Here is a 21,965-nt window from a genome sequence, read left to right on the forward strand (position 1 = left end):
GGGACTGTCATGAGAGAGCGCCTGAGGGCCTTTATAATGATATGCTATGTTATCTTTATTGAAGGTAAGGGCTCACTCATATAGTGCTGCTAGTAGGGACACTGATCAAGTGATCTGTTATCCATATTTAAGACCGCAAACTCATGTGTTGCATAGCAGTCAAGATAAACACCATTTGAGTAAGTTTGTGGTTTACAATTGCCTTTTAGTGTCAGGAAGGGTCACAATAAACAGCTGAGTAACCCATGATCCTTATACTTGTACCATGAGGACCATTTGTTCCACTGCCAGACTCTGCAATGATTTATTCTCTTAAGACTCAAGAGCGAATAGATGGCACCCTTTTTCCTTCATCATCCCATGGAACTGAATTACTCGTTGTGGATGACCTAATGGCCCTATCTAGTGTTTGTGTTCTACATAAGCTATCTTAGTAGTAGCAGGATGATCTGAAAGAGACTGTTAGTTATGGACCCCTTTCCTTAGCATTACCACCAGGTGTCAGACTGGATCCGGAGAATTTTTTCTCAGCAGTCGACTCTGCGTCCGCCGTTGGTGTTGTGGTCACCGGAATGACGTTGCTTTGTCTACTGAGACACCGCCCCTCCGTGTTGACGTCAGATCTTTTTTTTCCACGTTAGCCTTGCACAGATCCCTAGAGAGCTACCCCTTTAGTCATTTTTTGACTATGTTTGTTTTCGGCTTTTGTCAAATTCTTTTTTGAGTCTTCCAACTCCTGGTGTACGAGGGATGTCCCATTGATGAACTGGGTTTAAGCCATTCAAGGCCTGTAACCGCCTGATGTCAGCTACAGAACCCCACCTCGTGCACCTTTGGTGCTTGGAGCGCAACCACAACCTGAAGACGTGCTCCGACTGCCAGGCCATGAATCTCAAAAAGTTTGGGGGAGGCCCGGCAGTCGGCTCCACATCGCTTGAGGTCCCTGTCGAGAGGAAGGTCTTGGGACCTGTCGCGGAGCCATCACCATCATTCATCTTCCAACTCTTCGAGGTCTTCGGGTAAGTCGAAGCAGAAGAATAATGCGAAGAAGCAGCATCGCTCTTCACCTTCTCCCTGTCTGTCGGCCGATGCGACACGGGACCCGGAGTGTCGCCGCTCTCCTGCTCTGTCTTCGGAGCCTGCTCCAAGGAGGGCTCCGAGCTTCCCTCCTTTTCCTGGTGCTGGAGCATCCCCTGCCCACCTTCAAGCTTTCTACGAAGCGCTTCACAGTATCTTTGGGCAGCCCGACTCCGCCGGCACGCCTTCGGAACCTGCCGACTTGGCTGGGGGTCCTGGGATTTCGATGCCGGCGGCTTCGGCCCTGCGCTGGATGGCTCCTGAGGATCCAGGCCTGAATCCGGATCGACGCTGGTCGACCTCACGGTACCTTCCCTGGCGCCAATCCTGACGGTGACGCCCCCGGTGCTGGTTGTGCCCACGACAGGCGCTGACCACAGCATCACCCCCGACTTGGACCCAGCACAGGGCCGAAGTCGGAACCGGGTCCGGAGAGCTGGTGTGTGCCACTGTTCATCCCTGGTGTTCCTTTTAGGCCTGAGTGGTGACCAGAGGAGGGTGAGGAGGGCTAGGAGGGGTCTGTGGACCCTTTAGCTGCCCAACTTGATGAGCCGGAATGGCGAGAGGACCTGGGTGACGCCAGTGGTCTGGATACCTCCCCAGACCTTGGCATGCTTTCTCCAGCTACCGTGGCTACGGAGGAAGGCGCCTCATATGCAGTGGTGTTGCATAGGGTAGCTGAGGCCTTGGGCCTGGAGCTTCCTACAGTAGCAGTCCGGACTAACCTCCTGACAGAGGTGCTTCAGCCGGCTTCTGAACCCCTTCTGCCTTTCAATGAAGCCCTCATGGATGTCCTTCTTGCACTTGGTCCAAGCTCAGCACCGGGGCTCCTGTGGACAGAATGAATGCCCGACACCACCGCCTGGGTGACCTACTTTTCCTCTCTCAACACCAGACCCCTGAGAGCTTGGTGGTCCTAGCCGCATTCTCTAAAGGTGCATTCCCTACTGCTCCCCCAGATAGGGAATCAAATAAGCTGAGCCATCTTGGGAAGAAGATGTATTCTTCCACCAGCTTAGCACTGCGTTCTGTGAATGCTGCATGCCTCTTGGGCCTTTCCACCCATACCGTGTGGGAAATGGTTGCGCAAGTGCTGCCACAGTGCTCGGAGGAGGCCCGGACTGTTCTCACCCGTGCAGTGTCAGAGGTTAGAGACGCAGCCAGATTCACAATCACATATGGGCTGGATACAGCCGAATCACTGAGCAGAACGGTTTCCACGTCAGTAGCCCTGAGGCGCTATACCTGGTTGAGGACGTCTGTTTTTTCTGGGGATGTCCAATCCACCTTACTGGTCATGCCCTTTGATGGCCTTTTCCTTTTCAGTGATAAGGCAGACTCGGCGCTCGAGCGCTTTAAGGATTTTAGGGCTACGGCCAGATCCTTTCACCTCATGGTGATGTCTCACCCCACGCAGTCTGCTTTTCGCCCCTTTTGTGGCTACTGAAGGGGTGCCCTACCACGTTCGCCCCAGTCTAGCCACCGATTCATGCAAGCTGCCCAGCCTGTGCAATGCCGCGGACGTGGGACCCAGCGGGCGGGCCAGTCCACCCATAACCCCCCTTCAGTGGCCGCCAGTGGGCGGCATGATTCGCCATCACCTCCCCCACTGGGACACCATCACATCGGACAGGCAGGTTTTGCATATAGTCCCTCCCCTTCGAGACTACCCCTCTCTCCATGCCATTATCCTTCCATCGCATGTCAGAGGATCACATGGCCTTTCTCCGCCAGGAAGTTGCAGCTCTCTTCGCCAAAGGAACTAGCAAAAGTGTCCCTGTGCCAGAAGTAGGTCGTGGTTGCTACTTCCACTACTTTCTGGTACCCAAGAAGCACAAAGGCCTCCATCCAATCTTAGACCTCAGGACCCTCAACCGCTTTCCCAGGAAGGAGAAGTTCAAGATGCTCACGTTGGCTCAGGTCCTGTCTGCCCCCAACCCCAGAGACAGGATTGTAGCATTGGACTTTCAGGATGCATGTTTCCATATCCCCGTCCTGCCAGCCCACAGGTGTTACCTACGGTTCACGGTAAGCCACGAGCATTTTCAATTTACCCTGCTCCCCTTTGGCCTTACCAGCGCCCTTCGGGTGTTCACGAAAGTGATCGCGGTAGTCGCAGCTCATCTGTGAAGCTCAGGGGTTCCAGTCTTCCCCTATCTCGACGACTGGCTGTTGAAGGGGAGTTCGCCCCAGGCTGTCGTCTCCCACCTCCAGACTACAGCGGACCTCCTGCATTCGCTGGGGTTCACTATCAAAATGCCAAAGTCACATCTGACTCCCTCTCAGAAGCTCCGTTTCATCAGAGCAGTTCTGGATAATGCGCAGTTTTGGGCTTATCCTCCCGAACAGCGAGTCCGGGATATTCGGGCTATGATATCAATGTTTCATCCTCTATCCCGGAATTCGGTGAGATTGAACCTGAGGCTGGTATGCCTCATGGCCTCCTGCAACCTGCTGGTGGATCATGCCAAGTGGCATATGCGGGCTCTGCAATGGGACCTGAAGTTCCAGTGGGCACAGCATCAGGGCAATCTTTCCGACATCGTCCAGGATCTCAGAGGGGACTGCACGTCAATTGCAGTGGTTGTTAACGAACCAAGATTGGCTCAGCGACAGATCCCTCTCCCTTCCCCAAACAGAGCTGACAGTGTTGAACGATGCGTCACTCCTGGGATGGGGCAGCCACCTGGGAGAGGCGGAGATCAGAGGTCTCTGGTCTCTGGCGGAGTCTGTCCTCCACATCAACCTTTTGGAGCTTCAGGCGATTCGTCTGGCACTGAAGGCATCCCTTCCCTCTATCAAAGGAATAGTAGTGCAGGTGTTCACAGACAACATCACCGCCATGTGATACTGCAACAAACAGGGCGGGGTGGGGGTTGTGGACCAAATGTCAAGAGGCTCTTCGCCTTTGGACATGGCTGGAACATCAGGGCATATCACTGGTGGTTCAACACCTGGCAGGTTCTCTGAACTCCAGGGCGGACCAGCTCAGCTATCGGTGCATGATGGATCACAAATGGCGTCTTCACTTGAAGGTGGTGCAAAGTCTCTTTCAGCAGTGGGGAGAACCTTGGTTAGATCTGTGCGCCACCAAAGAGAACGCACAGTGTCAGCAGTTCTGCGCGCTGGAATTGCAGTGCAGCACTCGCTCAGCGATGCCTTTCGTGGGCCCAAGTCATTCTTGTGGCTCCCAACTGGGCACAAAGAGTCTGGAACCCCAAGTTCTTGAGCATGGCCACAGACCCTCCGATCATACTGCCTCTTCGGGAGGATCTTCTGCTGCAGCAGCAGGGGACGGTCCTCCACTCGAACCTGTCCAACCTCCACCTCCTTGCGCGGAGATTGAGTGGCGGCAGTTGACAGCTTTTAAACTTCCACCTGAAGTCTGTAATGTCATCTTGGCAGCACTGGCAGCCAGGCGTCTCTCTACGAAGTCTGTATACGCCTGTACATGGAATAAGTTCATGGCATGGTGCACAGCAAAGGCTGTGGATCCACTTTCTGCCCCTCTTTTGGAGGTACATTTGTTGATTATTTCTTTAGCCCAGCAGGGCTCTGCCCTTGGCACTCTTAAAGGCTACCTTTCTGCCATATCTGCCTTTCTTTACCTTCCTGATAAGCCTTCTCTTTTCAAGTCCCCTATTGTAAATAGATTTCTATAGGGCATTACTCATCTCTTTCCTCCTTTTCATTTCATAATTCCCCAGTGGGACTTGAATCTTGTCTTGACGTATCTTATGTGTGCTCCCTTCAAGCCTCTACTTAACTGCCCTATCAGACTCCTTACTCTGAAGACTGTCTTCCTTGTTGCCATCACCCCTGCTCGCAGAGTGAGTGAGCTTCAAGTTCTGTCCTCAAATCCTCCTTTTCTTGCTGTTCATCCAGACAAACTAATCCTCCGCACAAGGCCCACTTTTCTTCCAAATGTGGTTACCTTTTTCCATATAGGACAGACCATCACTTTGCCCACCTACTTCCCACCTCTGCAGCCTTCCAAGGAGGAGGAGAGACTCCACTGTCTGGACCCAAAACGTGCGCTGTCTTTCTATCTAGACCGCACAAAAGATTTCCGGATGGACGATCAACTCTTTGTTGGCTATGTGGGCGCCAAAAAAGGTTGAGCTGTGCAAAAACGCACCATCTCTCGGTGGGTTGTCCTATGCATTAAAATCTGCTATTCCCTAGCGAAAAGGGAAGCTCCAGTGGGACTGAGTGCCCACTCCACAAGGGCTTCAGCAGCTACTACTGCCCTGGGACGTTGAGTCCCACATTTATTGACATCTGTCAGGCGGCCATGTGGGCATCCCTGCGCAAGTCCACCAAACATTATTGCCTAGACAGCCAAGTCCGGAGAGACAGCTATTTTGGCTGTTCTGTTCTCCAGGATTTTCCTGTGTGAACTTAGTTCGCAGACCCACCTCTGGGGTTGGCATTGCAGGAGTATCTATTCTAAGATAAGGAATCTATAACTAACAGTCTCTTTCAGATGAACAAGTTACTTACCTTCGGTAACAAAGTATCTGTAAGAGACATGTTAGTTATAGATTGCTTACCGCCACACCCATCCTCCCCGTTCTGGGAACTGATATCTAGGGATAGGGATTCCCTTCCAGGGCCCTAGATATGGCCACCAGTGGTCAGTGTCCTGAATGGCTCTGCGCTTTTGGCATGGAAAGGCGTGTCAGAACTGACGTCAGCGTGCGGGGGCGATGTCTAAGTAGACATCGCAACGTCATGCTGGCAACCATGGCGCCATGGACTGACACGGAGAAGACCGACGCCACCTACCAACGCACAGGGGTACTGCTAAGAAAAAATTCTCCAGATCCAGTCCGACGCCTGGGTGTAATACTAAGGTAAGGAATCTGTAACTAACATGTGTCTCTTACAGATACATCATTACCGAAGGTAAGTAACTTGTTCTCTTAGCGTATTCTTGGCTCATAAGCAGCTAAAAGGTTCTGCCAAAAGTTGCTTTTCATTCTTCCCGCTCTACCTCCTTCCCACGTGGTTGGTAACTGTTTGTGCCTCAGGCAGTAAGAGAAAGAGATTATTGAAAGAGGATGCTGTCCTTTGTGAATGAAGCCAGTGTTAGTGCCACACCTATACACACGTCAGGTCCCTATTCATTCATCACCACACTTTCTACTGGTTTCCCTCTTCTTCTGTGTACCTTTTTTAATAGCCTGCTTTCGGAAATAGTTTTTTATTTCAATTATTTGCGGATAAGATGATAATGATTTGCTTCACTCTTTGACACATGCCACAGACAATAGGCTTCAAGTAATGCTTAAAGTGTGGCAGTTTCTTCTTGGCAGCTGACCCTCAAAAGATCTGTATCTCTTGCCTTAGAAGCCTTCTGGCGGGTGCATACTACAGTATAATCCATCCAATGTTGCTGAGGTTAAAAATCTTCTTGTTGACAAAGAGTCCAGTACTGAAAGACAATGATGAAGTAGAGAGATTAGAAGAGAGAGTGATTACCCAAAAGGGTGTCCTGGCTCTAGGGTATAAGGGGATGAAATCCAAAAAAGGCTAGACTAAGGAACAAGATGAGTAATCTAACTAGCATCATGTAAAAGATGGGGAAAGCAGTGTTTTAATTTCCTTTAAAAGGAAATAATATAACCTAGACCTCAAAGCTCTTGTGGAAGTTAGTTCTAGTATCTGGGTGCCAAGTAAGAGAAAGATCGTCCACCCATGCTTAGAAGGAATCATTAAGAGCCTGGCAGAGGATGAGTGAAGTGGACCAACAGGACAAATGCCTGAAAATTGATTGCAAGTAAAAGGGGACAGTTTTGTGGTAAGACCGATGCACATATAACATGGATTAAAAAACACGTGCTTGGGTACACCGCGCAAGTGATGAGAGTACATGTGAGGAGAAGTGTGAGACCGTGACAGACGTTTAAAAGTAAGTTGCACTACAGCATGTTGAATGTGAACAAGGCGAGTTAACAAATAAGTGGGGAAGCCTAAATGCAAAGAGTAGTCCAGGCTGCTAAGAATGCAGCATGCATGACCACATGGCGGGAAACTAAGGGGTGAATTGGAATGAGCTTACGAAGAAGCAGAACCTGCAGCCAGCAGACAGGTGACATTTGTTTATATGAGTAGAAATGGTAACGTTTTAGTAAAAATTGAAGCTTGTATTCTGTACTGGTGACACGGGTGGGATGCGGTGGAGTGGGTCCAAGATGCAAAGGCCAGATAGAGAACATGTTCTTGCCACTGGCTGCAAATATAGCAGTTTTATCTGTATTAAGTTTAAAGAATTATGATTTACCCAGGAAAACACTGCTCGTTGGCATTGTTGAAAATTGATGCTAGCAATAGGCGAGTGAAAATCAAGTCTGTTCATAATTTGGGTTCTGTCAGTGAGGATGAAACCAATCGTAAGAATGAGGTGAGTAAGAGCATAAACGTTGTGAGTCTTGACTTCAACACACAATGCAAAGTGTCATGCATAGGTAAGAGGTATCTGAGACTAGGCAGGGTCCCCAAGGCTGCAACTCTATAGGTACCTCTGTTGTTGTCACCTACTCATTCTGTGCTACAAATAACCCGTTTAGGAGGTTTTTCTTCTGGTGCACTTAATAGGTATGGCTGGTAGGGAAGTATTAGCTAGCTCAACTTGGCTCCTGTATGATTAGCCTGGACATCAGTTAAGGGCAGTGAGGAGGAGAAGGTGGTTAACTGGGATTGTTCTTTGTTACCATTGTCACTGCCCTCAATACCTTTGATCGATCACAACAGTCTTGTTATTAGCGGCAGGAATGTGAAGTAGGCAAGTCTGTAAAGCCCTGTTTTCTTACAGTTGATTCCACTTGTAGTCCACTGCAGTTATATCAACAATACATCCTTTACTATGATCTTTGTGCTTCAGGTGTCCAGGTTTTAGGCTTTGAGTCAGGTTTTTATCCTTCTTGCCGAACGCCCTACTATTATATGTTAGGATGTTGGACGTATTTTCCGGAGCTATGGAAATATGAGAGATAGTATTTTGTCTATTAAGGACTGCATCCTAAATAGTAGGATTGTGGTCCTTCTTTGTTATCAAGCCCTGATAGTTGTGGGTGATATGCCCTTTTGACGAAACACGTGTTGGCGAAAAAGATACATTTACTTCTTGATTCTATGTGCTTGAATGCACATTTTTTGTGTTTTGAATTTGTATGGTTCACCAAAGTTGTTTAGTGGCCACCTTTCCTTTAAGTGCACAGTATAGAGAATATTAGATTATTTACTTGTTTGAACTGGGAGTGTGCCCCAGCAGTTAAAACCAGCCACTGTGGGAGTTGTTACTTGATTCCATTTGTAGTCTGTTGTTGCCTATTCACTAACATTTAGGAGGCTGCTAATGTTGAGAGAGAGGTTTTCCGGGTTTGGGTGCACATGCTGACCATACCGCATTCAGTAGTCTGTTTTCCTCCTGACTGAAGAGTGTGCTATAGCATCACTATGTCTTGAGTGACTTCTCTGGCTGAAATAATGTATGGATTTGCACTTGGCGCAAATGAGCTTCAGAAATATTAAATTGTGTTCAATGTGGTAGACTAAAGCATGGTTGTTCTATCATCTCTTTTGTGTGTTTTAAAGACACTAGATCTGTTTTTCAAATCCACCTTTTTTATTCAGTAAAGTAGTCCTTCCGTGGCATAGTCTGCACACCCAACGTTTTTGACTTTTTACTATTCTCTTATTCTGAGCCACAGTGCAACACATGTTAAATCTTCCCAGAATTGCTTTAAGTCAAGCCCTCCTTCCCTTGGTCAGGCAATGCTGTGACATCACCTACTACTGACTTTGTCCTGTTTGAATTTTTGTAAAATATTTTAGTATTAGTGGTTTCTGTCTGTATTTTAATATGTCTTTTCAGTAGTCAGCCATGGCAGCACTCTGGCACTGAGTGACCAAAGGCAGTATGTGCTTGTAGACATTAAGAAAGAACTTTCAGAGGATTTTTTCCTGTGACCATCACATAGAGTGGATTTATTTACTTGGTGTTAGTATGTGGCTGACTCATTTAGGGAGGCATTGCTTGGTTTTTAAAGCCGAGAGTAGATTTCTATTTTTGGGAGTTGGCTAGACAGAAATTAGCACAACTGAGATGCTCTAGTAAAATGTCCATGCAGCCTCATAGGTACACAAGTGCTTTCTTAAGTAAGTAAACAAGTGCCCGTGTTTAACAAATCAGTCTTTGCATATAGGTGTTTGACAGTTTTACCTTTTTGTTCTCCCTGTACCAATGTGCTGAATCTCTCTTCTCCAGGCGTATCGTTCTTGTGCCCAGAGAGCATCCATTCTCTTTTTTGTCCTGAATGACATGGGCCGGATTGACCCAATGTACCAGTTTTCTCTGGATGCCTACATTGACCTCTTCAACCTCAGCATTGAAAAGAGCAAGCGCAGTCAGAAGCTGGATGAGCGGATTACTAACCTGAATGATTACCACACCTATGCTGTCTACAGGTAAATTTTGAAACAGCCACATACATCACCCATGAATCCTGTAACATCAATAGGTGAACCGACTCACCTTCTAACAAACCTGTACCTTGTCCTGAGGTAAGTGCTTGACTGCAGATGTTGGTACCTCCTAACTAGCTAAGGCTCCGCTGTTGCAAACAGCACATCCCCTAACTCTAAGAAGAGCTAGGAAACTGCAAGTTTGGTGGCTCTGCTGACTTATTTTGGTCCTCCCTTTCCACCAATCTCTATATGACCTCATTAGTGAACATAGATGAAGAAATTAATATATAGGCCACAAGCCATTTTCTGGGCTGCGCAGAGCAGCATTACTGCACAAGTGACTCCAGGCCTCACATGTCTGACTGAGTTCTTATTATGAATGTAAGTGAATGCCTCAAAACGTGCCAATCTGTTTATTAGCGTAGAACCATACATCTAATTACATCATTTAAGGTCACATGGACATCTTAGGATTCCCTCAAAATTGCATCTTATACTTCCTTTTGTTTACTAGTGTGCAGCGAAAATGTAGATCGACACTGTACACTGTAGGTCCATGAAGGCTGGATCCATAACAGATTTTCATGATATTCACGAATTATAACTTTATGCGCAATAGTATTCATATACTTAGTGATAACCCTGTCGATTTCTAGACCTTCAGTGGTGTCCCAAAAGGGTCAGCTTTATGCTACTTGCTTTTCAGTGCAAATGTGAAACCTTTTAGCCATTGTCAAACAAAATCTGTCTCCTTCTTACATTCCTAATGCCTGTTGATGACACCTGGATACACCTTAGTTGAGAATGGAGCCACCCTGTCCAAGTCAAAATCTCTTAAACATCACTGGCAGCATGGGATGTTGTGTCTGAAAGCTGCAAACCCCGTGATCCGCTTCATAAGCTATTTGTCCTCAATTGAATCTCCAATGGTCCCAAGCTATTGCATTGCCCAGGATCAAATTCCAATTTTCAAGGTGCAGGATCTTGGGTGACTATTTTTACTCCATTGTGCTCTTGCTGTCATTCTTCCATAAAACCATAATCAAATAATAAAATTCTGCAGGTACACTTGCCGTGCCCTGTTTGAACGTCACAAGCTGCTCTTCAGTTTCCAAATGTGCGCAAAGATTATGGAGATGTCTGGCAAGCTCAACATGGATGAGTACAACTTCCTCCTGAGAGGTGGGGTGGTGAGTATTTCAATGCATGTCTTTAAAGTATTGTTTCTTGCTGCAGGTGATGTGGTGAATATTCTGTGGGAGGGTTTATCACTTGACCTGATAAGAAAAGGTCTAGTACCTCAGCACCAATATAATGTACTGTACTTGGAATAAGATAGTGTTCTCTGAGTGAGGTGTAACAAGTGCATATTACCGGATCTATACCAGTTTTTAGGTCAGCATTTTCAGTGTGAGTACTTCCTGCTCCTGTGAGGACACAGTGGTATGTTTCTGCATTGAATATTACCTTTTTAAAATCTACTTTCTGTTTAGCAGAAAGTCTCGGAATCCTTGACCTCTCCTTTGCTGCTTTAAAAAGCTTTTTTCATCAGCTGAGTAAGCGTACTCTTTTTGTTGCATTTTCTTACTTATTGTCAAACCCATTCCATCCAGCCCTAGAAATTGGAAAACCTCTCATAATCTGGTATAGGAGAGCAAGCACGTTAAACTTTGAAAGTTTACTAGCGCCAAAGTGGGGGGCGCCCACCTATATTATTCCACCATCGCACTTATCCAGCTCCTGTATCCTCATATTAATTTCTCTGTCCTATGGAGTGGAAGGTGTTGTTTCCTCTGGAGACATTCTTTTTTTCCTGGGCAGGATACTTAAGCCTTTATTAATACTTGACTTTAATTAATTTGTTTTCTTATTTTTCATCCTTTTTTTTGTTTTGAGATTCACCTTAAAACAGGTTTCAACTGTTGAAAGATGGGCTCCAAAGTGTTCCCGTTTCAGAAATCCATCACTACTGTTTAAAATGTTCTCAAATTTCCCATGTGGCAGGGTTGTCCAAGGGAGATTTAGATGTGCTGGATCCATGCTAGATTTTCAGAATAGATATAGAGTATGCAGTTGATTGCACTTTAGATTTATTGTGTATCCATTTATCCTGTGGGCTTACTCTGAAAATGTGGCATAATTATACTATTCGACCAGCATTGACATTTTTTGAGCAATCATACTATGCAGGAAATTATTGCCATGCTTGTGCCCCCAGGTCATCAGGAGCCTCTAAACATTCATTTGTAACAGCAGCAATATTTTCAGAGGGAAGAACACACAAATTTTACAATCTTTGTTAATTAAACCAAAATGGTTTGTAGCTTTATTTTACACTTCACTCTAGCCAATGGCTCCTGTTGGTGCCCGGATTGAAGAGTCATTGCTGTGTTCCTGCTGAAACATATTGATACTTCTGTTGCTAGAGTCTTCCCATCAGCATCCATTAGAAAGATCACTTTAGTACTGCCAAGGACTTAGCTTTGACATTTAATGAGAGGTTGTACCACATTTCTTTGGCACTGCTAGAGGTCACTTGGTCATCACTGCTCTACTGACCTTTTTAGCTTGCAGTAGTATATCCGGCTACCTTGAATTTGCTCACACTTACATGTGTTCCCTCAGTAAGGTCTGGTAAATTAATCCAGGGAGCTTTTAGGACTTTTTTTTGCACCATTAAATTATTATAGCTGCAAAAATTCCTCTCCATGAGAACCTTTTAACACTGTGATCGCAGTAGACATGACGTGAATGAACGTCACTGAATACTACAGTGATGGTTGGCTGATTTCCAGCCAGGAGTAAAAAGCAAACCATATACTTGACAAAGACGATCGCTGAACATTATACAGAGGTGCTGTTATGATGGGTTTAATTTATCCCACCAACAAGATGATAATATCTTACCTCATGAAACACTCAGACGGTGATGGGAGGCTGCTTGCAATAAGTCTAACCACTGGCAATCGCTCAGGGTAGCACTCCAACCCATTGTTCTTTTTCTCACCATGCCACCTTAGTTTGGACCCAGCCATATGCAAATCAGTCTTGACCCTGTTCCTCATGGGAACAGTCCAGCCTGAACTGCCAAGCAAGGTCCTACTTGAACAATAACACAAGCAAACCAGGACCAGTTTTGCCCTAATATCTTTCCTCACCCTTTAGAAATCTCTACTAACAATTTTGCACATGGAGTGAGAGTTAAAATGCTACGAAGAATGGCAAACAGAAGGTGCTAGTGGTATGCAGCTTGGTTAATACTAAAATAAAATTGGATCCAGTGTGTTATTTTCAGTAAGATATACCTCCATTTGAGGAGTAGTAAAAGGACATCGGAACACCTTCATAACACCTCAAAAGTGTACAAACTTCTGCACACATATTGAAGTAGGGGTCAGCTCCAGAGAGTAGAGCATTGTCGTGGTATAATAAAAGAAACAAAAATGTACTAGACACCGACAAACAAAATCTAGAGTAAGAGTGCTATTCTGATAGAGACTTCTAAATGCAGATTCCTCACCTTTTGAGGTGTCAGACTGGATCCGGAAACTTTTGAATAGGAATGTCCTCCAGCGTCAGCAGCTGGCATCGTGTGACATCATGGTTCCACATGCGACTCTACCTCGAGCGACTGTGACATCCACTTCCCTACATATACGTCACCTGGTCGCCCTGGTGTCAGTTCCTTTCTTTCCGCGCCAACCAAAGCAGATCCGGAGCTTTAAATGTTAATCAACGGTTTGGTTAATTTCGTTCAAAATTACATTATTGGGTTCAATATGTCACCAGAACCTTCACGATTTAAGCCATTTATGACCTGCACCTGGCCGAAGTCAGTGACAGACCCACACAATGTCTATTTGTGGTATCTTGGTTCCTGCTTCGACTGAAGTTGTGTTTGTTGTGTGCCAAGATGAGCCAAAGGGCGATTTAGGAGCCGGAAACGAAACTCGCAGTAGCGGGGTTCACGAAATCAAAGATGTCAATGGCTCGTTGATCTCGGTTGAGGTCAAGAAAGCGGTCCCATTATCCATTGAGAGGTTGTTTGAAGGATAGGACTTCATCAAAATCAAGGAAGAGTCATAAGAAGCCAAAAAAGTCCAAGGATGATTCTCCCGCTCGCACCACTCTTATTGTTCCTGCATTCGGAGTTGCATGAGGTACCGAGGCCTTCTGCTCAAAGTTGTTCTGCGGCTAGACCTCCTTCAAGGGATCCTCCTACTACGTATTTTCCCTTTTGAATCCCAGCGGATAAGGTAGCGATGCCAAATCAGATCCAACAGTTAAAAAAAGCTTTGGTCTTAACCTTTAGGGTTAGTCTGGATCCTGTTGGTACGCCTTTGTGCTCTACGGATCCGAGGAGGCCTCCAGTTGGTCAGACGTCAACCGATCCGTCCTCAATGCCAATGGTGCCTCTTGTTTCGGGATGGAGACCTTTGACATCGGAATTAATGTTTATGGAACCTTCGGCTTTGTTCTCATCAGCACTGCAGTTGACGCCACAGGTTCCTCATGCAAGGCTGCATGCGACTGTGGGATCGGCGTCACCGGTGCCAATGGCAGATACGATTATTTTATCGTATTCTGAAGGTAATTTGTCTTCTACTATGGTCAGAACCCAATCTTTCACAGGGAGACTATTATTTTGATCCACAATATCCTCAAGAAGATATTCTGCAGGATTTGAAAGATGTTAGCAGTCTTGACACTTCTCCTGATGTAGGTTTATATCTGTTATGGCTACTGAGGAGACATCATCTTTTGCAGCTGTAATACGCAGAGCAGCAGAAACTCTTGATTTAGTTCTACCAAAACAAGATGTTAAAACTACTTTGTTGACTGAAATTGTGGATCCGCCACGAGCTTCTGAAGAGCATTTATTACCATTTAATGAAGCTTTAACAGATGTTTTGTTGGACACTTGGGCTAACCCTGAATCTTGCCCTCCAATAAACATGCAGATTGTGAGGAGGCACTGCCCAACCCCGGGAAATCTGGATTTCCTCCTTTACCATACAACAATGGAGAGTTTAATAGTGCGGGCTTCTTAGAAGTCGTACTAATCCAAATGCCTTTCCATCTACTCCACCTGATAAGGATTCTAAGAAGATGGAAGCATATACAAAAATGTTTTTTCTTCAACGAGGCCTTATCTTCGGTAAATACTTCCTGTCTGATGCGAAGATATTCTCATGCTTTGTGGGATAGAGTTGCTGATGTTTTACCAATGTTATTTAAGTTAACAGTCTGTTTAGTAACTCTAATTGCGTGTCCCCAAGGATATGGAAATGATTTGTTTTATGACTGAAATCTCTACCCTGACCCACCAGTGCATGTTGAGATCAAAGTGAAGTATTGTCACTCTTGAACTAAATTCTTCTCCAGCTTTGCATCTTTCCTAGATTCACATGCTTAAATTATTCCCCGTCACCAGACTGGGAACCCTCAGTAATTTTGTTATTTCAGCACTGAACTTTCACAGAGTATTTTCAGCCTGTCTGCGTCATAGTAAATGATCCAAACTACGGCCAACACCTTCAGCTGCTCCCCTGTCAGAAATTTCCAACAGCCATATTTTCGACCGCACATTGCAGCGAGGAACCCTCAAGATAAACTTTCTCCAAAAGAAGTTTCTTAATTTTTTCTGAGAGAAAACATCTTTCATCAACATAATTGAGCTTGGTCAGAAGAAATCACTCTAAAGGACATGCAAGGTGTGTTGAAAGAAGATCTACATGATTGATCCACATTCAAAATGCATGTACTGCCTTCATCTCAGCAATAACCCTAAAAAGTGTGATATTTGCAATATCTTTTCAGCAAAAACTCTAAAAGACATAGAAAGGATAGCCTTCATCATTATGGAAGAAAATGGATAAGACCTTGTCAACACATCAAGTTAAGCTTGTTAGGGCTTCCTCTGAGACGTCTATGGTGAAGACTTCTAAGCTAGCTTTAAAAAACCCTGACCATGTCTCTAAGGGTCAAACACCAAGTCAGCTGCTAACCACTGTCTCTGCACAAGAGAGTGAGATGCCAGTGAAACATTCTCACAAAACCAAAGTAAGAGTGGGGTCCACTGAGGAAGAACTCTTTTCAATTGCCACATCGTTGATAAAGCAACCAATGGACACAACCAAAGAGCAGGCGAGTCTGCCAGATACTTCACAGTCAGCACATACAACTATGAAAAAGTATTCTTCATCGACAGTTGCATCACTGTCAATCATGCAGCCTGACATAACTCTTTCAATAGCATCAACAAAGCCATCATTGATGATGACTCCAACCTCGACTAAGGGAGTGAAGACATCGCAAAAGGATCTGTCATTGACAAGAGATATGCTGAAGAGGCCTTCTTCGTCAATGATACAAAATAATCTTTCGTTGATGACGAAAGACACGTTGATGAACCAACCATCGATGAAGTTGTTGACACTGACAGTAGACAATGGAAAATGTACAGAATCATTTCCAGTAGCTCCTCCTGCTAATGTGCAGCGAGTACCTTCTGACTCAGCTACTACACCAATGCCTGATATTACATCTTTACAAACTATGATGGTGTAATCAGTACCTTTGCTCCCTCCAAAGAGTTTATTATAAGATGGTTCTACTGGTCAATAGGGGAAAGACCTTCAGGAAGAGTCTAATTTGGATGAGATAGAGGCTTTCTTCAGTTAGGAGGGCAATCAAGAAAGTGAGCAAGAGGCTATCGAACCTTCAAACCTGAATATCCAATATGTGGACTCAGTGGTGGAACATGAAGGATATGATCCTCCCCCTCATATGGTGCATCAGCTGTGTTCACCTATGCTGTTAAGTCAAGAAGTCAGAAGAAGGCACTGAGGCCCACCTCCCCCATCAACAGTGCCGGTACCCTTACAATTCTTAGCCTGTAAGAAATAATTTTAAGACATTTATCAGAGACTCCAGCCACCTTCAAACCCAGTCTGAAGGATTGTTCACACCACAGCCACCAATGTTGCTTCCAGTTCTGGCAGATCCAAGGCCAATCACGTGAAGAGATGATACAACCTCACTCTGTACTAGTCCTCCGATCACTGGGTGCGTTCGTCACCCATCATGATCAGGGATCAAACCTCACCTCCCTGGAACCTGTCTCAGGTGTATGAGGCCCCGCTCTGTCCGTCGTTGCCTCCGAACCGTACTGAGTCAAGGGGGAAGGCTCTACTTTGAGAGGTAGATTGATGGAAATCCTTGCTCTGCTCTTAATGCCTATGTGGTATCACAATTCGTTATTGGCATTTGTGTTCATCTCTCCACGTGCTTCTTTTGTTTGACCCCCAGTTCTCTTTTTGTGTGTTTATTGAGTTTGAATAGGGGATTAGGACTTGGGCAGGTCATAAACTACTTTTCCCTTAGACCCTTTTCTACTGGTTTGTTGGAGATCCAAGGCCAATACAAGTGCTTAGAAAGCAAACACCTAAGGGATGTGCCTCTCCCATTGTAGTAAATAGTGGAATGAACGGAGATGTTTCTAGTTCACATGATGAGCATCAAGGTGGTACAGGGCTTCTAGGTGATGCAGATGAATGACTGTGATGGTGATAAAACATCTCCAATTGATGATAACGATGATGATGCTAACGTGTTTCAACATGGCAATTCGGCAACCCCGAGTAAGGATTCAGAATGGAATGATTATATAATTCCAGAGAATGCGAGCCTTGAAGCAGTGCTGAGAGATTCTCCACCATGGTCTGGTTGAGAAAGCGTCTCATCGATTTAGTCTACCTGTGACTACTGTGGAGAAAACATGTTTTTGCCTCAATTTTAAGGAAAAATCTCACAGGCGTGTAAGTCCATTGTCATTTTGAACATCTGTGAGAAGAAGATCTTCTTACCATGCATAATCCGGCAACAGTGACTGTAAACCTATCTAGATCGGAGGAAAAATAAAAGGCCACAATATTAACCCCGGCATGTATTTTAAATCAGATCAATCTTGACTTTGTGGTGTCAGTCGCTATACAGCGCAGGTCCAAAAACCCTATAGTGCACTGTGTTATCTTATTCAATGCTATAATCTGTTTTTCTTTATTAATTAAAAGAATTTATAAAACAAAAACTACAGTGCCCCTACAGATGAGGTAGGCTGTAAGCGAGAATCCATGGGCAAAATAGTGAATGCGCTTGCTTGCTGATGCTGTAAAAATTGCAAATGCATCAGCCATAGTTGCAATGTTCAATTTTGGAGTCACACAGCACCTCTGTTAGAGAAATTGCTAGAGGAAGACGAGCCTAAAACTAAGGCAATTTTAAAAGAGGTAGGACAAAAATCTGGTACCCTAATAGACACATCTATGGATGCTTCAACCTATGCTTTCAAGCAGATAGGTAGCACATAGATATGGATGACTGAAGAGCACATATTTTACACCAAAGGTGCAATTCAAAGTGATGCACATGCCCTTTGATGGAGGCAAAGTTTTGGGAAAAAGGTGGATGATGTGCTGCAGTGAATAAGGACTGACACTGAGACAGCCAGATCTTTGGGGAGCTACATAATTAACAGCATTTTAAAGGATAGAGGCGGCAAAATAGGAGGTCCTTTGAAAATGGATCCTTTTTTCTCCCATATCTACAATATGGTTCATGTGGACAACAATCAAGACAGCCAAAACAGCAGTGAAGCTAAACTATTAACAAGTATCAAAGACATCAAGGAAATCGATCCTGAAAATGTGATCCTCAAAGTAGAGCCTGACTTTACAAAAGATATCAGCTTCTTGTCAAAACTGCGAATAGGGCGCTGAAAATGTGATTTCAGAAAAACGGCAACATATAACATCCGACAAATGGGTGTTAGACATTGTCTATCATGGTCACACCTTAGAATTTGTGGAAAGCCCACCTTAACTTTCATTGATAAAAGAAGATCACAAGAACCTCCACCCGTTATGATTGGGGGTGTCCAAATTGAGAAACAAAAAATTCATAGACAAAGTACCATATGCAGAAAAGTTTTAAAGCTTCTTCTCAAGATTTTTTATAATATGAAAAAGATCAGGGGATTAGTGACCAGTACTTAAAGACACCACGTTTTTGCATGGTTACATTACAAGAGAAGAAGGGTGCATATCTAGCATCAGTAGAGCTCGAAGATGCATACTTCAACATCCCAATACATGCGAAACACATATTCCTTTTTTCATGGTTGCTGACCATTACCAGTTCAAAGCCTAACCTTTTAGCCTGAAATCAGTACTTCAATACTACATGAAGGGCCTAGCACCAGTGGTAGCTTTTATAAGACAAAAGGGTGGTATGGTGTATCCATACTTGGATGATTGGCGACAAGAAAAAAAACTCAACAAAAGGCTCAGGAAATGACTAACAATGAAAGTCCTATCAAATTTAGACTAGGGTATCAGCGGAAGAAAATCACATGTGACCACAAGCAGAGATTTGGTTTTCCTTCGAGCCAGAATTTGCATGGAAGAGAGATCAATGTATCCATCACAAGAGAGTGCAGACAACTTGATTTGACAAGCAACATTTTTGATTTCAAAGAATGTAAGCACAGTAAGAATGTTGAAGGCAATTCTGGGGACAATATTGTGCATTCATTTATTGCCCCATTGTCGCCTGTGCTTGAGGATACTCCAACTGAACATTGAATGACAACAAGTCTAAGGCAAGTGGGAAGTTACTGTTTTGGTAACACCATACATGAAGCCCCAACTTTTCTTAAATACGAATGCATTGCTCACAGAATGGGGTGCACATTTGCAAGGTATGCAAACTAAAAGGCTATGAACAGTAGAAGACTCCAGTGGCAAATCAGTGTCCTAAAACTCAGGGCAGTAAGGTTGACATTAAAAACTTTCCTGCCAACAGTTCAAGGCACCCCTGTCATGGTGCATACGGACAAAACCACAAACATGTTTTATATCTTAAAATGGGGGGGAACCAAATTATTTCCGCTGTTGCAGAAAGTTCACAGATTGTGCTAATGGGCAATTCCGTAAAATGTGGAGCTCTCTGCGGAACATGTTCCAGGAGTCTGCAAGGATATGGTCAGATTAATAGATGACAGTCAGTTAGTTTACTCTCTCTTCAGCGATGGGGCACTCCTTATTGGGACATGCTCGCTACAGACCAAAATTGTAAATGCAAGAACTTTGCAAGCAGGTGTCTGTGCTCTAAGGGGGACACCTTCATAATAAATTGGTTGAGAAAAATAATTTATGCATTTCTTCCAATACCTCTAAGCCTCAGAGTGCCTTGCAATACAAAAAGAGAAAACTGTACCATGGTACTGATAGCCCCAGCATGGCCAACTCAGCACTGCTTTATGCAGCTGTGGAACATGTTAATACCAACACCAGCACAGTTCAAGCCAGATGCACAGCTGCTCTGAAGGAGCAAGGGACAGATACAGCATCAGTATCCACGTCTGTTGCAGTTGACAGCATGGCTCATCAAGACATAGAATTTGAGCATTTGCCAATCTCCAAACATGGCAATCCAGTATTGGAGGTAGTAAAGGCACCTTTTGTGGTTAAAATACATAATTTACAATGGAAACGTTTTCTGCACTGCGTAAACATAAAAATCTAACCCATTAGATATATGGCCTTCCCAGTTTTTGCCTTTTCTCTTATGTTCAGCAAAGGGAGGACTCTCAAGTGTGTCAATTAAAGTACATTTAGCTGCAATATCATGATTCTTAAGGACCTCTAAATTATTATTCTCACAGAGAATAATAATGGAATTTATGAAGGGACTATTCAGAATGTTCACGCCCGCTCCAAAGCTAGCTCCAGAATGGAAACTTCTTACAGTACTAGTGGCTTTAAAGCATACACATTTTGATCCCAGCCATAAGGTGTCAATTCAGCATATTTCGTGAACGACAGCTTTCTTTGTAATCATCAATTCGGCCAGGAGAGTTAGCGATTGCAAGCACTATCTTGTAAGCAAACCTTTCTTACATTTTCTAAAGGGTAAAAAAGGATAAAATAACAAAATAACAATCCATGATTTATTCCTAAAGTTCCTTCTTTATTTCATATGAAATGAAGAATTGTATTCCAGTCATCTTCTCCAAATCCAACCTCCACAGTGGAAAAATCATTGTATCTGTTGATTATAAAATAGACATCTTAAATTCCTTTTGAGCTGCACAAAAGAATTCAGAAAATCGGACCAGTTATTCGTTGCCTTTAGTTCAGTAAACAAGGGCAATTCAATAACCAAGCAGACTCTGGCAAATGGATGGTATCTTGTGTCAGAAAGTCTCTATCATTGATGAACAGGCCATTGATGTGAAAGGTTAGAGTGCATTCCATGAGGGCTATAGTAGCGACAGCAGCCCATTTTGCAGGACTTTTCTTTGGAAGTCATTTATAAAGCAGCAGAATGTAAGACAACACATACATTCGCTAACTATTATTTGGATACTAGAAAGGATGCAGCTGTTGGAAAGGCTGTGCTCAGAAAGTTATTTTCATAAGGTAAGCTCATGCCTTCCTAGCAGTTTGTTTGATACCGCTGCAATAATCTTGATTGAAGCATGCACATCTTTGAAAGATCCAGTGCTGGAGAAGTAAAAGTGTTACATACCTGTAACTCCAGTTCCCAAGCACTGGCATCTTTCATTCATTCACAAGAGATGGTACCCTTCCAAAGGAAGGGCGCATATCTAGCATCAGTAGAGCTGGAAGATGCATACTTCAACATTCCAATTATTGTGAAACACAAATTCCTTTTTTCATGGCTGCTGACCACCACTACCAGTTCAAAGCCTAACCTTCTAGCCTGAAATCAGTACTTCAATACTTCATGAAGTGCCAAGCACCGGTGGTAGCAACCCTCTTCCCCTTATCATGAAGCTTCCAAAATTATCATACAAACACTTAACGAGCTCAAATATCTGGCAGTTGGAAGCAACTGGGGTTGCTGGTCTCTGATTTTCTGTAGGTTAGATCAGCTACAATGATATAGATGGGTTGCAAATATGGCAATGCACTTTCTCTATACCTTTTAGCCTGGATCCAAACTATTCAGAATCCTGCAGCCAGACTGCTGCCCAAAGGAAATACATTCCACCAAGGCACCTTTCTGATAAAGACGCTTCATTTAATGCCTGTCAATGCTAGGTTTTCCTTCAAAGTGCTTGATGTCATCCACCATATAGTTCAGGGTAATGCTCAAACAAAAATGCATCAAATATGTTCCCTAACTTTCAATGTGTTCGTGTAACCAGTACCAACTTCAGGTTCCTTGCTTCTGGAAGCAGCAAAAGGTGGCCGCACCAGCTCAGTCATGACTCCTCGCCTCTGGAATACCTTACCTGTTACTTGAGAACTGTATCTAATCATATTCTTTATGGGGGAAGATTCAAAACTATTGTTCACTCAATATCCCAGTCTTCCTAGAAATGTTTA

General features: G+C 44.3%; 1 protein-coding gene across 1 annotated transcript in view; it reads left to right on the top strand.

Annotated features, from left to right (window-relative positions):
• DNAH2 (dynein axonemal heavy chain 2) overlaps positions 1-21,965 on the top strand; it is a 2,945,517-nt gene that overhangs the window by 2,499,690 nt on the left and 423,862 nt on the right. Inside the window, exons 74-75 of the mRNA XM_085638712.1 lie at positions 9,350-9,549; positions 10,613-10,739. Coding sequence (XP_085494838.1) covers positions 9,350-9,549; positions 10,613-10,739 — 327 coding nt within the window. The remainder of the gene's footprint in view (positions 1-9,349; positions 9,550-10,612; positions 10,740-21,965) is intronic.

The sequence above is a fragment of the Triturus cristatus genome, chromosome 12 (assembly GCF_964204655.1).
Source record: "Triturus cristatus chromosome 12, aTriCri1.1, whole genome shotgun sequence".
In the NCBI taxonomy this organism is placed as follows: domain Eukaryota; kingdom Metazoa; phylum Chordata; class Amphibia; order Caudata; family Salamandridae; genus Triturus; species Triturus cristatus.